This window comes from Aethalodelphis obliquidens, unplaced genomic scaffold (genome assembly GCF_003676395.1).
Source record: "Aethalodelphis obliquidens isolate GAN/ISIS:26980383/991018 unplaced genomic scaffold, ASM367639v1 scaffold79, whole genome shotgun sequence".
NCBI classification, from domain to species: Eukaryota; Metazoa; Chordata; class Mammalia; order Artiodactyla; family Delphinidae; genus Aethalodelphis; species Aethalodelphis obliquidens.
Window position 1 is genome coordinate 1,663,850 of NW_020838023.1, and position 15,147 is coordinate 1,678,996.

The 15,147-nt window shown below is 33.8% G+C and overlaps 1 protein-coding gene across 3 annotated transcripts in view; it reads right to left on the reverse strand.

Annotated features, from left to right (window-relative positions):
- Positions 1-15,147, reverse strand: part of CSMD3 (CUB and Sushi multiple domains 3) — a 1,084,122-nt gene that overhangs the window by 838,032 nt on the left and 230,943 nt on the right. For all 3 annotated transcript variants that reach the window (XM_027092553.1, XM_027092552.1, XM_027092550.1), the window contains exon 4: positions 10,351-10,545. In XM_027092553.1, coding sequence (XP_026948354.1) covers positions 10,351-10,545 — 195 coding nt within the window. The remainder of the gene's footprint in view (positions 1-10,350; positions 10,546-15,147) is intronic.

A 15,147-nucleotide genomic window follows, 5' to 3' on the forward strand; every position in this document is an offset into this window, starting at 1 on the left:
CCAGTCTCTCTAAATTTACAATCTCCTGAGATAAGTAAAAATATTCAATTTTTGACAAAAGAAACAACATTCCAGTAATATGTGGCAGGAAGGCAAATCAGCTCATGGATCTTATACCCTTAAAGACAAGTCTTGCAATCTTTGCTCCATCATACTGGACACTACTAAGACAACTTAATCAGGACATTTTCATCCTTTTAATTACACAAATGAACTTTTCAGAAGAAGGTTAGGGTACATGAGAAGGTGGTTGAGTGTTGGCCTGATTGTTGATAGAACAGCCTACATTTTCCTGGGAGAGATGAAGAAACAGCAAGTGACCTGAGACACTTGTCAATTTTTCCTTGTAGCCTGACATCACTAGGATTTTGGTAGTCTTTGAGGTGATAAAATAACCCCATTATCAAATGATTTACACTTCTCTTGCATGTTTATTAAAAGGCATGCAGAAAATGTTTTCCTCATTACTATTAAATACAGCCGTTCACATAAAGAGACCAGATCCCTTTATGTGAAACGATAAGGCTAATGAATGATTTTGTGCCCAGATAACGTTGTCAAGATAGTAATGGAAAGTGTGGTAGAAAAATTCAAAGTTACACTTAATTTATGTGTAACTTTCACATGCACTTTTATTAGTTTGCCCCAGGTTGTGTATACCAAAATGCCATTCTGAATATAGAATATCATTATGAATTTTAGAATGGTTAATCTAGGACTAGCAAATCCATTTCACCTTGTCTGCCAACTGCTCTTAATTTGTAAGAAGTGTTGGGAGCACAGAGTTGAGGACTCTGAGGCCACATTAAAGCTCAGTGAAATAAATGGCATGGAATGTCTATCAAAGGGAGAAGTGCAGAACAGGTATGTATGCCAGGTATTTTCATTCCAGACTTAGTGCACAGGAATTTGGTTTCACTTTTTATGGAATATTGTTTAGCCCAGCATCAAGCAGTTAAATGCCTTTACAAATACTAGCAGATCGTGTTGATAAAATTCATCGTGCTTGTGAACACAAAAACCCTTGCACCATACTCTCTAGGTTGATGAGGCATTCATTTTTTCTTAAACTATCATGGTTAGGGATCACCAAAACAACTCTCTAAAAGCAAAGGTTTCATCAAGGAGAGAATATGTAAACTCCAGGGAAAGCAATAAGCAGATCATTACAATGTTATCAGCCCCCTGCAAAGTTATAAATTAAAGAATCAGTGTGCTATCAAGTGGCAAAGAGTAGAGGAGGGAAGCCATGGACTGAATAGTCTTTTTTTTTTTTTTTTTTCCAAAAATGGCAAACACACAAAATTCAAATTCACTATCCCTCTACTCTTTTAAGTTTTAATTAAAAAAAAATGGCTAGTGGTAAATTGCTCCTTAGAAAACTAGATCATACACTCTATGAAGTATGACTTCATAGACTCCACCTTTAGCCAGTGAATATTAGTAATACATGAGAACTACTTTTGAGGCTAGAAAGGAAAATTATTGCCTCATTGAAAAAGTTCTTGCTCTATACAGTTTGTATTTTTAGCAAGTCCTCTGTGAAATTTTCTCTTAAAGCACTGTTCCAACCTCAACTCCCTTCCACTCAACTGGGAGAAATTAACGTCTTCCTTATCAAGGTGCCTAAAATTCCATACATTCTGTTATTAAAGCAATTATCACACATTACTGTAACTACTTGATTACATTACGATCAGTCCCACTAGAACTGGGTTCTTAAAGGCAAGATGTGTTTCTTAATCATATTTTGATCCTCATCACATGAAATAATGCTTTGCACAGAGCAGGCCCTTAATAAATATATTTGAATGAGTAAATGTATTCATCAGTATTATTGATAAAGAGAAAAAAAGGTAAGCTTGGAAAAATGAAATTGAGGAGACAGAATTTCAAAAAAAACAGTGGGCGCCATTTTTTGATAGATAAAAGCCATAGAGGTTAGAATAGGAGTCAAAGAAAATATGCCTGAAGGGACTTGAAGACGACGAGTAGGGAAGTAGAGTATATGCCCTGGCAAAAACAAACAAAATGGCAACAAAATCTACAACAAAAACAGAAGTGCTGGTTGGAAGTTTAGATTTGGATATAAGTATAAATGATATTATCCATCAAGATTTTATTGACTGTAATTATTTTTTTTAAAGAGAAGATGGTAACAAGTGCTAAGGAAAAGTGGAAAGATAGAGCTACATAAATAACTTTGTATGTAACTGACACTTTACATATGCTATCATATTAAACTCCAACAGTACTGTGATTTTGGTATTTCTATCTATTAATTCTATTATAGCTAAAGAAATAGTTTCTAAAATAATGTAATTTTTGCTCAAAGGCCCTAGTAGGTAAGTGGAAGAATGAGTATTTAGATTCAGATCTTCCTGACCCCATAGGCTCTTAGCTGAAGGGAAAAAAGGAGCCCCACAAAGGAAATTAACTCTCGGATAGTGTTGGGAATACTCCACTGAAACCTCTTAAAACACTTCTTGGTTTTAAGTACCTTAAAAAGTCCTTTGGATTAAGGGAGTTTTATGCATTTAAAAAATTGACTAAACATTTTTGGACTGATTCACATATAAAACCCCATTTACTCTCTTGTTATTAAACATTTTTGAAGAGAGATGCAAATAATTTTGGTGAAGTATCAAAGGGATAACGAGCTAAGGCTTTGGAATTTGACAGAATGGGTTCAAATCTGGCATCCCCCCCACCACACCCCAAATCAGGAAAAATTTCTTCATCAGACTCTAATGTTTCTGTACATCTTGCAAGCAGAGATTCCAACTGTCCTTCTTCTCTTTGTACCAAACTATCTTTTCAAAGGTATTTGTCCTGAAGCTCATGATTCCTCTCCTGTAACAACACATACTACATATGCAGATATCTCATACTCTTCATACATTCTATGGGAACTGGGCTTGGAGAACTGGCACAAACGTTGATGCTCTGTCTCCTGACACTTCTGTGAATAATAAACTCTCCTTTGTTTCTGACCCAAGAGTCTTGTGTCTTCTATCACCATCCAAGAAACTATGGCAGAGAAATCATTAATTCCAAGTCAAGTAAAATCTCAAACTCTTCATGGTTCTTGACATTTATTGAGTAACCTTGAACAATTTTTTTCATTTCTTTAGTTTCAGTTTCATACTGTGAAATTTAAAAGTGAGCATGCTTATAAATTTCCTAATATGCTATAAATACTTAAGCAAACGATACTTAATTAGCAGTCATAGAAGTAGATAAGGGTGCCATCAGCATCACTGTGGAACGAGAGATGCTCTCTTTGTCTCTCCTCTTCAAACTACAACCAGTAAAAATCCATAACTCAACAAATATGACTTGGCCCAGCACACCAGGGTGCTGGAGAATTCCACACATTTGTACATGTAAAGGTGGGTGGACTGGAATACATAGAGAAGGCAGAATCAGAAGAAAAGCAGAGACAGTGCCTGAGATCCTGAACCCCCAACCACAGCAGCTGAGCGCACAGTCCCAGAGAACCTGGTAGCAGCAGGGAAGGAGGCATACATAACTCCAGCCTCCCAGCCACAGTGGCTCACAGGGAACCAGGCAGCAGTGGCAGTTGAGCCTGCAACTGGTCTCTCCATCCATGAAGGTGCCTACCACTGCAGCCCTGCCCATCCACAGCAGTAGCACATGCAAACCTAATAACCCCAGATGCAGTAGAGGCAACCGAGACTCCAGCTGACTCCCTACTCTCCTACTCCCTCCACTGTAGCAGAGCCTGAGACTCAGGAGATCCTGGGCACAGAGTAGGTTCTTGCCATCCCAGTGCCCCAGGTAATGATGCCAGCTACAACAGCATCATTAGCAGCAGCGAGGCACAAGCAGCTACAATGATGGTACAAGGCAATACCTCTAGCAAAGGTGGTAGAGGATGGAAACTGCTGATTCTCAAATATAACTACAGGCAGCTCAGGTAAGAGAAACCAAAAACAGTGCTATAGCACAAGCTGCTGAAAAACAAAAGAAAGGCCACTGACTACTAATCTGTTAAATCATTAGAATCAAGGAAATAAAGAACATTTATCTAAAGAAGAAATGTATCCACTACTTCAAATGTGCCGGCATAAGAACAGCTCATCAAGCCCCATGAAAAACCATGGTAACACAGCATCACAAAAAAGAAAATTCTCCAGAAACCAAACTTAAAGTCACACTTATGGAGAATTATCCAGAATCCAACAGCACATTAAAAGGATCATACAACATGATCAAGTGGGATTTATCCCAGGGATGCAAGGAGTTTTCAATATCCACAAATCAATCAGTTTGATATACCTCATTAACAAACTGAATAAAAACCATATGATCATCTCAATAGATGCAGCAAAAACTTTTGATAAAATTCAACATACATTTATAAGAACTATCCAGAAAGTGAACATACAGGGAAAAACCCTCAACATAATAAAGGCCATATATGACAAACACACAGCTAACATCATACTCAATGGTGAAAAGCTGAATACATTCCCGCTAAGATCAGGAACAAGACAAGAATGCCCACTCTTGCCACTTTTATTCCACATAATTTTGGAAGTCCTAGCCACAGCAATCAGAGAAGAAAAGAAAGAAAAGGAATCCAAATTGGAAAGGAAGCTGTAAAACTGTCACTGTTTGCAAATAACATAATACTATACATAGAAAATCCTAAAGATGCTACCAGAAAACTACTAGAGATCAATGAATTCAGTAAAGTTGCAGGATACAAAATCAATATACAGAAATCTGTTGCATTTCTATATGCTAACAACAAAATAGCAGAAAGAGAAATTAAGAAAAGAATCCCATTTACCATCACATCAAGAAGAATAAAACACCTACAAATAAACCTACATAAGGAGGCAAAAGACCTGTACTCCAAAAACTATAAGATGCTGATGAAAGAAACTGAAGACCACACAAGCAGATGGAAAGATATACCATGTTCTTGGATTGGAAGAATCAATATAGTTAAAATGATCATATTACCCAAGGCAATCTACAGATTAAATGCAATACCTATCAAATTACCAATGGCATGTGTCACAGAACTGGAACAAAATTTTTTAAAATCTGTATGGAAACACGAAAGACCCCAAATAGCCAAAACAATCGTGAGAAAGAAGAATGGAGCTGTAGGAATCATGCTCCCTGACTTCAGACTATACTGCAAAGCCACAGTTATCAAAATAGTATGGCACATGCACAAAAACAGACACATAAAAATGACAGAAAGTCCAGAAATATTCCCACACATTTATAGTCAATCTACAACAAAGGAGGCAAGAATACACAATGGAGAAAAGACACTCTCTTCAGTAAGTGGTGCTGGGAAAACTGGACAGCTACATGTAAATGAATGAAATTAGAACATTCTCTAACACCACATACAGAAATAAACTCAAAATTGATTAAAGACCCAAATGTAAGACTGGATACTATAAAACTCCTAGAGAAAAACATAGGCAAAACACTCTTTGACATAAAACACAGCAATATTTTATTGGATCTGTCCCCAAGGATAATGGAAACAAATGCAAAAATAAACAAATAGTATCTAGTTAAACTTAAAAGCCTTTACACAGCAAAGGAAACTATAAACAAAATAAAAAGACAACCTATGGACTGGGAGAGAATATTTGCAAACAATGCAACCAACAAGGGGTTAATTTCTAAAATATACAAACAGCTTATACAACTCAATATCAAAAAAACAAACAACCCAGTCAAAAAATGCACAGAAGACTTAAATAGACATTTCTCCAAAGAAGACATACAGATGGCCAACAGGCACATGAAAAGGTGCTCTACCTCACTAATTATTAGAGAAATACATGTCAAAACTACAATGAGGTACCACCTCACACCAGTCAAAATGGACATCATCAAAAAGTCAACAAATAATAAACGCTGGAGAGGATGTGGAGAAAAGGGTATCCTCCCACACTGTTGGTGGGAATGTAAATTAGTGCAGCCACTGTGGAGAACAGTATGGAGGTTCCATAAGAAACTGAAAATGGATCTACCATATGATCCATCAATCCCACTCCTGGGCATATATCCAGAAAAGATTAAAACTCTAATTTGAAAAGATATATGCACCCTAATGTTCATAGCAGCACTATTTACAAGAGCCAAGACATGAAAGCAACCTTAATGTCCATCAACAGATGAATGGATAAAGCAGACACAGCACACATATATACATACATATATACACACACACACACACATATATATATATACATACACACACATATATTTATAAAATATTCCATTACACATATAATGGAATGTTACTCAGCCATAAAAAGGAATGACATAATACCATTTCCAGAAACATGGATAGACCTAGAAATTATCATACTAAGTGAAGTAAGTCAGACAGAGAAAGACAAATATCATACGATATAACTTATACGTGGAATTTTTTTAAAATCATACAAATGAACTTATTTACAAAACAGAATTAGACTCAGAGACAGAATACAAACTTATGATTACCAAAGGGGAAGGGGGGGAGGGATAAATTGGGAAATTGTGAATAACAGATATATAAAATAGATAAACACCAAGGACCTACCGTATAACACAGGGAACTACATTCACTATCTTGCAATAACATATAATGGAAAAGAATATGAAAAAGAATAGACAAGATATAACTGAATCACTTTGCTGTACACCTGAAACACTGTAAATCAACTATACTTCAATAAAAGAAGACTATTTTATTTATGAGATGTTTTATATAAACCTCATGGTAACCATAATACATAAATCTAGAGCAGAGACACAATAAGGAAAGAAAAAAGAAACTGAGAACTATATCATAGAAAATCATTGAAATAAAATGGCAGAAACAATAGAAAAAAAGAAATAACAGAGATATAAAGCAACCAGAAAAAAAAATGGAAGTACGAATGTAAATGGATTGAATTCACCAATTGAAACACAGAGTGGGTAGACAGAATACAATACAACAGCCAACTATATGCTCTCCAGGAGACTCAGCTCAGCTCTAAAGACAAGGACAGACTCAAAGGGAAGGGATGGAAGATGACACTCTAAGCAAATGGCAGCCAAACGAAAGTGGATGTAGCCATATTCATATGAGACAAAAGAGAATTCAAACCAAAAAATGATAAGGAGACAGATATGGAAATACTATAATGATAAAAGGTACAATTCATCAAGAAGACACAACAGTTATTAATACATATGCCCCTAAAATAGGAGCACCAACATATATAAAATAATTATTAACAGAACTAAGTGAGAAACTGAGAGCAACACAATAATAGTAGGGGATTTTAACATCCCACTTACATCAGTGAATGATGATCCATAGAGAAAGTCAACAAGGAAACAGTGGCCTTAAATGAAACACTAGATAAAATGGACTTAATAAATTTATAGAACATTACATCCAAATGTGGAACACACAACCTTCTCAAGTGCACATGGAACATCTCAAGGATAGAGCATTTCTTGGAACATACAAAAAAAAGTCTCAGTAATTTAAGAAGACTGAAATCATATCAAACAACTTTTCTGATCACAATAGTATGAAACTAGATATCAATTACAAGAAGAAAGCTAAAAAATTCACAAATATGTGAAACGTAAACAGCATGCTACTGAACAACTATTGGATCAATGATGAAATCAAAGGAAGATTAAAAAATACACCTGAAGACAAATGAAAATGAAAATACAACATACCAAAACTTATCAGATGCAGCAAACATGGTACCAAGAGGGCAGTTTATAGCCAAACAGCCCTACCTCAAGAAATAAGAAAAATATCAAATATACAATCTAACCTAAAAGAACTAGGGAAAAAAAGAACAAATCCCAAACTGAGTAGAAGAAGGGAAGTCATACAGATCAGAGTAGAAATAAATGAAAAGAGACTAAATAGACAATAGAAAAGATCAATGAAATTAAGAGCTGGTTCTTTGAAAAGATAAACCTTTAGCTACAATCACTAAGGAAAAAAAAAAGAAGAAAGAAGGTGCATATAAATAAAATCTGAAAAGAAAGGGAAGAAGCAACAAAAGATATCACAGAAGTACAAAGGATTATAAAAGAATACTACAAACAGCTATACACTAACAAATTGGACAATCAAGAAGAAATGGATATTCTTCGAGTCATACAATGTTCCAAGACTAAATCATAAAGAAATAAAAAATTTGAATAGACAGACAACTGATAAGGTAATTAAAACAATGATCAAAAACCTCACAAAAGACAAAATTCCAGATCCAAAACAGCTTTTCAGGTGAATTCTACCAAATATTCAAAGAATATTTAACACCCATTCTTCTCAAATTTTTCCAAAAAATTGAAAAGGAGGAATGCTTCCTAACTCATTTTATGAGGCCAACATTACCTTGATACTAAAACCAGACAAGTACACACAAGAAAAGAAAATTACAGGCCAACATCTGATGAACATATATGCAAAAATTATGTTACTATTAATGTTACTATTTATGTTACTATTAAAATTATGTTACAACAAATATTACTAAACTGAATAACAACAATGCATTTTAAGAAAGCATACATCATGATCAAGTGGGATTTATTCCTAGAATTAAAGGATGGTTCAACATCTGCAAATCAAGCAATGTGAGATATATATATATATATATATATACACACACACACACACGTATCTGTGTGTGTATATATACGTACACACACACACATATATCACATTAACAAAATGAAAAATAAATATATGTTCCATTCAATAGATACAGACAAAGCATCTGACAAGATTCAACACACATTTATGACAACTCTCAATAAAATAGGTATAGAAAAGAGTATTTCAATGTAATAAATGCCTAGAAGACACAAAGAAATGGAAAGATATTCCATGCTCAGCTCATGGATTAACACTGTTAAAATGTTAGAAGAATTAACATTGGAAGAATTAACACTGTTGAAGCATCCATACTACCTAGAGCAATCTACAGATTCAATGAAATCCCTATCAAAATTCCGGCAACATTTTTCACAGAAACTGAACAAAAAGCCCTAAAAATTATATGGAACCACAAAAGACACCGAGTGGCTGAAGCAATTCCAAGGAAAAAGGACAAAACTGGAGATATCACACTGATTTCAAATTACATTACAAAGCTATAATAATCAAAACAGCATGATATTGGCAGAAAAACATACATAGAGCTCAAATGGAGTAGAATTGAGAGCCCAGAAATAAAACTACATATATATGGAAAATTAATTTATGACAAAGCAGCAAAGAACACACAATTGACAAAGGATAGTCTCTGCGGTGAAAGGTACTGTGAAAACTGGACAGCCACGTGCAAAAGAATGAAATTAGACCGCTATTTTATGCCATATACAAAAATCAGCTCAAAATGGATTAAAGACTTGAATTTAAGACCCAAAACCATAAAACTCCTAGAAGAAAGCATAGACAGTACATTGTTTGTCATCGATCTTAGCAATATCTTTCTGGATATGTCTCCTAAGGAAAAGGAAACAAAAGCAAAAATAAACAAATGGGGCTACATCGAACTAAAAAGCTTCTGAACGGCAAAGCAAAGGACCAACAAAATGAAAACACAATCTAATGAATGGGAGAAGATATCTGCAAATCCTATAATAAATAAGGGGTTAATAACCAAAATAGAAAAAGAACTCATAAAACTCAACAACAACAACAAAACTTGATCAAAAAATGGGCAGATGACTTGAGATCATGATTTCTCCAGAGAATTTTTGTGGGCAAGATTCATGCATGAATTCAGCTAATGTTGAACATGTTCTGTCTTCCAGGCTATGTTCTTTGTCTACATTAGTATATTACTATGTTTTCTCCATAATACAAGTGATCCTTATTAGTATCAATAATAAATTATACAGCATTCTTAATTTCACGAATTCCCATGCTAAACTCTCTACCAGAAATCTTTAAAAGGTTCATAGATTCAGTCAATATTTCAAAATGAAAACAAAATCATGATTTTGACAGCCTAACTAAATTTCTATGCATCATAAACTCCATGTTTTTCCAGTACAAACATCAAGACACATATATACACAATGTATGTATAAATATGTATAGAAATATAAAAATATAATCCATTGTCTCATTTCACAAGTAATGTTGTCCTAAGTATTTTTCTTAATCTTTCATGTACTGTATGTGCTTTTTCTAAGCTTCAGATTTTATAAAAGAAACAAGCACCAACTATGTTTTGCAAATATACTGTCTGATTATCACTCTTATTTTTAAAATATTTTCATTATGTCAAACCAATATTCAGTCAACATAAACATTATTTTTTTCTTTACCTCTACAGATGGGAACAGGAAAATCCCATGAGGCTGTATTAACTGAACTGGCTATACAGGTGAGTTGAGGGTGGCCGTCAAGGATATATCCAGTTACACAGCTGTAGCGGATCTTGTCCCCAACATCGAACCTTGTACCATATAGCACACCTTTGGGTGGAATTCCTGGGTTTCCACAAGAGCTACTCTGCAATTCTATAGAAGGGAGGGAAAAGAAGAGTTTACAGTTATTTTAATATATATTTTAACATTTTACATTTATAAAATTATATGTAGATACAGGTGTCTTTTTTTTTCCTTTTAAGAAGATTTACAGAGAAATGGAAATGTCTGCTATTTCAATTACATAAACAGAGAAGTATGGGAAAGGAATGAAATTTTACTGAATAGATATTAGGTGTCATTCTTCATGCCAGCAAAATTTAGATACTTTACATTGTTTAAGTTTGTGGCTATTTTTTAAATTAGTATTTATTACTCATATTTTACAGATGAAAAGATCAATACCATTTATGTGGCTTCTTCAAAGTTACATTCTACTAACATAATAATATGCAAATCAAGTTTCATCAGTATGCTCTCCATTACTCTGATGCTTCTACTTAACCCTCAACCATGAATATTTATCTGAAAAAAAATATAGTCTGGGTGGAAACTTTTTTTCACTTAAATAAGAAAAATATAGTGCAGCAAAAAATGGACATATTTTTGAAGCTGGAGAGATTGGAATAGAATTCCAGCTCTAATATGTGTTTAACCTGGAGAATACAATGAGAATTATCATAGTAAGTGCATACATTTGTGAAGTTTTAATTAGATCAATATGCAAAATATCTGGAAATTGTCTGATATTCACCTATTGCCCTGTTATTTTATTAGTTGATGCTTAAAAGTATACAAGTATACAAACATAAGAGATTTTTTAAATAATAGTCATCTCAGAGAAAAATACATTTTCACTTTAAGTGAAAAAAATAGAAAAAATATAATGAAATAGCAGAAGTTGGGGAGAATTATTTTTTTCTTATAGTATATTCTAAATTTTCTGTTATATTACCTTTACATTATATTACTTTTATACTACAAATAATAATCAATAGAAATACAAACAGTAAGGAATGAATGGACTAAAAGGTATTCCAGTTTGAGTAAAGTCTATGGCTTACTTAATAGTATTATACAAATGTTAATTTCCTAGTTTTGATAACTGTGCTATGGTTACATAAGCAGTTAATATTAAGGAAAGCTGGATAAGAATATGTATATGGGAACTCTGTACTATTTTCACAATTTACCTAAAAGTCTGAAATTACTGCAAAATAAAAAGGTAAAAAAGACATCGCAATGCAAAAAAAAAGTATGTTTCCAATTAGTCTTGATATTCATCCTATTTCAGTTAGTATTCCATGCAATATCATTTTACATTAAATCAAATAATTATAAACTACTAATATTGAAAATATCAATAACAATAGTAAGTAAAAATACAATACCAAAATAAAACACACTTCATAAAATGTAGATATAACTGTACAAAAGCAATCATAATTTATTGATAATTGGTACAGTAAACAAAGCTGAAATTTTATATTTTTACCCATAATATGCTTATAGTACTTTTGAGAGTGTTTCTTACATGAATTTTTTTTTCTGTTTAATTTTTCAAGAGTATTGAAAAGAAAAAAATCAATGATGAATTTCCAATGAGATCAGTGAGAAGTGTATTGAGGATTCATAGAACTTGCTCTATATACATTAGAAATGAAGTATATACTTTTAGTTTAAAGCAATTATTTTAGGTTCTCAATCCTAGAAAAGAACTTGACGAATATTAATTAAATATCAATGGTTTCTATAAATAACAGGCAATTTCCTTAAGCTTCCTCACCATTTAATTATACATTATAAACTGATATCTGTAAAATATTTTAAAATATCTGTAACCAAGATTAATGATTTCTAATATCTCACTTTACTATTTCTCAAAGGCATATTTTATAGATTCATTTTCAGTAAAATTTAAAACATATTTATTGTCTATAAATTTCAGCCATTCTTTACAAAATACTTTTGAAATGAACAGTTTATTTTGAGATAGTTAATTTTTTAGAAAATTCAATTGATTAATAGATGAGATGTTTGCTGTAAGAGATGGTGATTAATAGATGAAATGTTTGCTGTAAGAGATGGTAAGGTTAATAAGTTTTGATGAAATGAGTAAGAATTCAATCCCTTGAATATAGTAATAAAAAAGGAAATACTTTTAATGAAACTACCACTTGTGTCCTTAGCTTCAATCCACTCCTTTCCCTCTCACCCCTAAGAAATAATTAAGGTCAGGACTTCAATTATCATGAAGTTATATATCTAGGGGAAAAAGCAGTTTCCAAATTATTTTACAAGAAGTGGTTAGGTGTAGGAATGAAAGGAAGAAAGAAGCAAGCTCTAAATAGTTGCTATACTCAAACTTAACTTTTATTTAAATGAACAAACATGCATTAGCCAGAAAAAAGTACCTAAAGCAAAAGGAAAACATGAAGTCAATCAGTGAATTAATAATAACACTGGTTGGAATTTTAATAGATTACCTAATCTAGCCTTTGCCTTGTGGCTGAATTATTTCTAAACCAGAAAACAGATAAGAATTTAGCCTGTTTTGAAATGAAACTCAAAGAAGATAATTCCAAAATATATCTGGTTCTCACCTTCAGAAATTCCTGCTTTCATTTGCCCTTGTTCTTTAACCTTCAAAAACAACCACCTACCCATCATTCTCTGTACATTGAGTAACCCAAGAAGACAATTATTAGGATGCTTCACATTCAGGTTTAATAGATCCCAATTCTATAGTCATTGATCATGGATTCTATTTTTTGTGCCCTCCCAACTCTTTAATTTGGGACTTCTCTCTAAGCTGTTTATATCCATTTTAAAACGCAGAGCCAAGAAAGATGTTTTATTAACTGGAAGAATTATATAACCCACCATTAAAAAACCTGCTATATTCTGATTGAACATTCACTTTTTTTAATTTTTTTTTTTCTTTGCGGTACACGGGCCTCTCACCGTTGTGGCCTCTCCCGTTGCAGAGCATGGGCTCCGGACGCGCAGGCTCAGCGGCCATGGCTCACGGGCCCAGCCGCTCCGCTGCATGTGGGATCTTCCCGGACCAGGGCACGAACCCGTGTCCCCTGCATCGGCAGGCGGACTCTCAACCACTGCACCACCAGGGAAGCCCGAACATTCACTTTTTATTCTTGATTTTTTTAAATAAATAGTGCTGCACATTTGAACTTTTAAATAAAATTAGTTTTTTCATTACTATAAGAATTTTGGAACTAGCTTTAGATTAATTTTTTAAACACTGTTTCTACCAGCTATCAAGAGTTTGAATTTCGGAAAAAAATGAAGATATACGTGGTAGGTCACGTTCAGTAATACAGATTACAAACTAATCATTAATACACATGGTATTTACAAAGTAATATTGTTTATTATGAAATCATTCTTAAAGAAAATAGAGATTTAAGCATAAAGTAAGAATTTTCATGTAATTCATTAAATGTACATGCAAGATAACCACATCGTGCTTGTCACTTCAATGTGTTTCTGAAGCAGATGATTACATCTAAAAGCAGAATTGCTGAACAGACTACAGCTATCTTTCTTCACCAACAGATGACACATATATCAATCAAAAGGTTTAGGTGATTAAAATAAAACTACAGAACCTGATAAATCTCATTTGATATTCCATAATGCAAAGTTTAAAATGGGACTGGAGTGTGTTGGTGGGGTACTATCAAGTTATAGTCACCATACTGTTGGTTGAGAATTGATCAAATTTTTTAATGCAAAGATTAATAAATAAAAGAAACTCCCGGGGCTTCCCTGGTGGCGCAGTGGCTGAGAGTCCGCCTGCCGATGCAGGGGACACAGGTTCGTGCCCCAGTCTGGAAAGATCCCACATGCCACGGAGCGGCTGGGCCCGTGAGCCATGGCCGCTGAGCCTGCGCGTCCGGAGCCTGTGCTCCGCAATGGGAGAGGCCACAAGAGTGAGAGGCCCGCGTACCGCAAAAAAAAAAAGAAACTCCCTATGTACTAAAGATTTATTTGAATTTACTCTTGGAATTATGCCACGAGATCATGTTTGTAAGACAAAACTGAAATACTTAGGGTGGACAGTTTAGTGAATTGAAAAGAAAACTGGAAAACATGTCTGAAGACTTTACACTCAAAATACGTCTCTAAAAATGTCAGAGACCCTTTATTTAAATTTACTGCCCTATCCACAATAAATTATTGTGCATTTGTTGGAAAGATGTATATTTTATTTATCTTCTCTCTTCTCACAGATATTGAAATTATCAGCAAGTAACATGAAGGAATTTGGTAACATAAACTATTCTAAAGTGTAAAGGATTGTTGATACAGCAAACAATTACTTGGGAGAGATCCAAGATAAACAAAAATCTAATTGAGTTATAGAGGTTAGAGTTTAGTGACATTCATCTATATTAGTTAAAAGGAAACAGAACAATAAATTACTTGGTAAATGACACAATTTATTCATCAGAGGTTCTTGAGGATTGCCATTAACATTGCTCTGTGATGTCTAACAGGTAAAGCAACACCACCTTCCTTGCTTTCTAAAAATTTACAATTTAAGAATGCTAATAGCCTTAATTGTTGAAATCAGCTCTGAGCCACACTTGGTTTTAAACATTCATTTTCCCACCTTACATCTCACAAAATACCCAACACCATATATGATTTCCCTCATTGTACAGAAAGGGA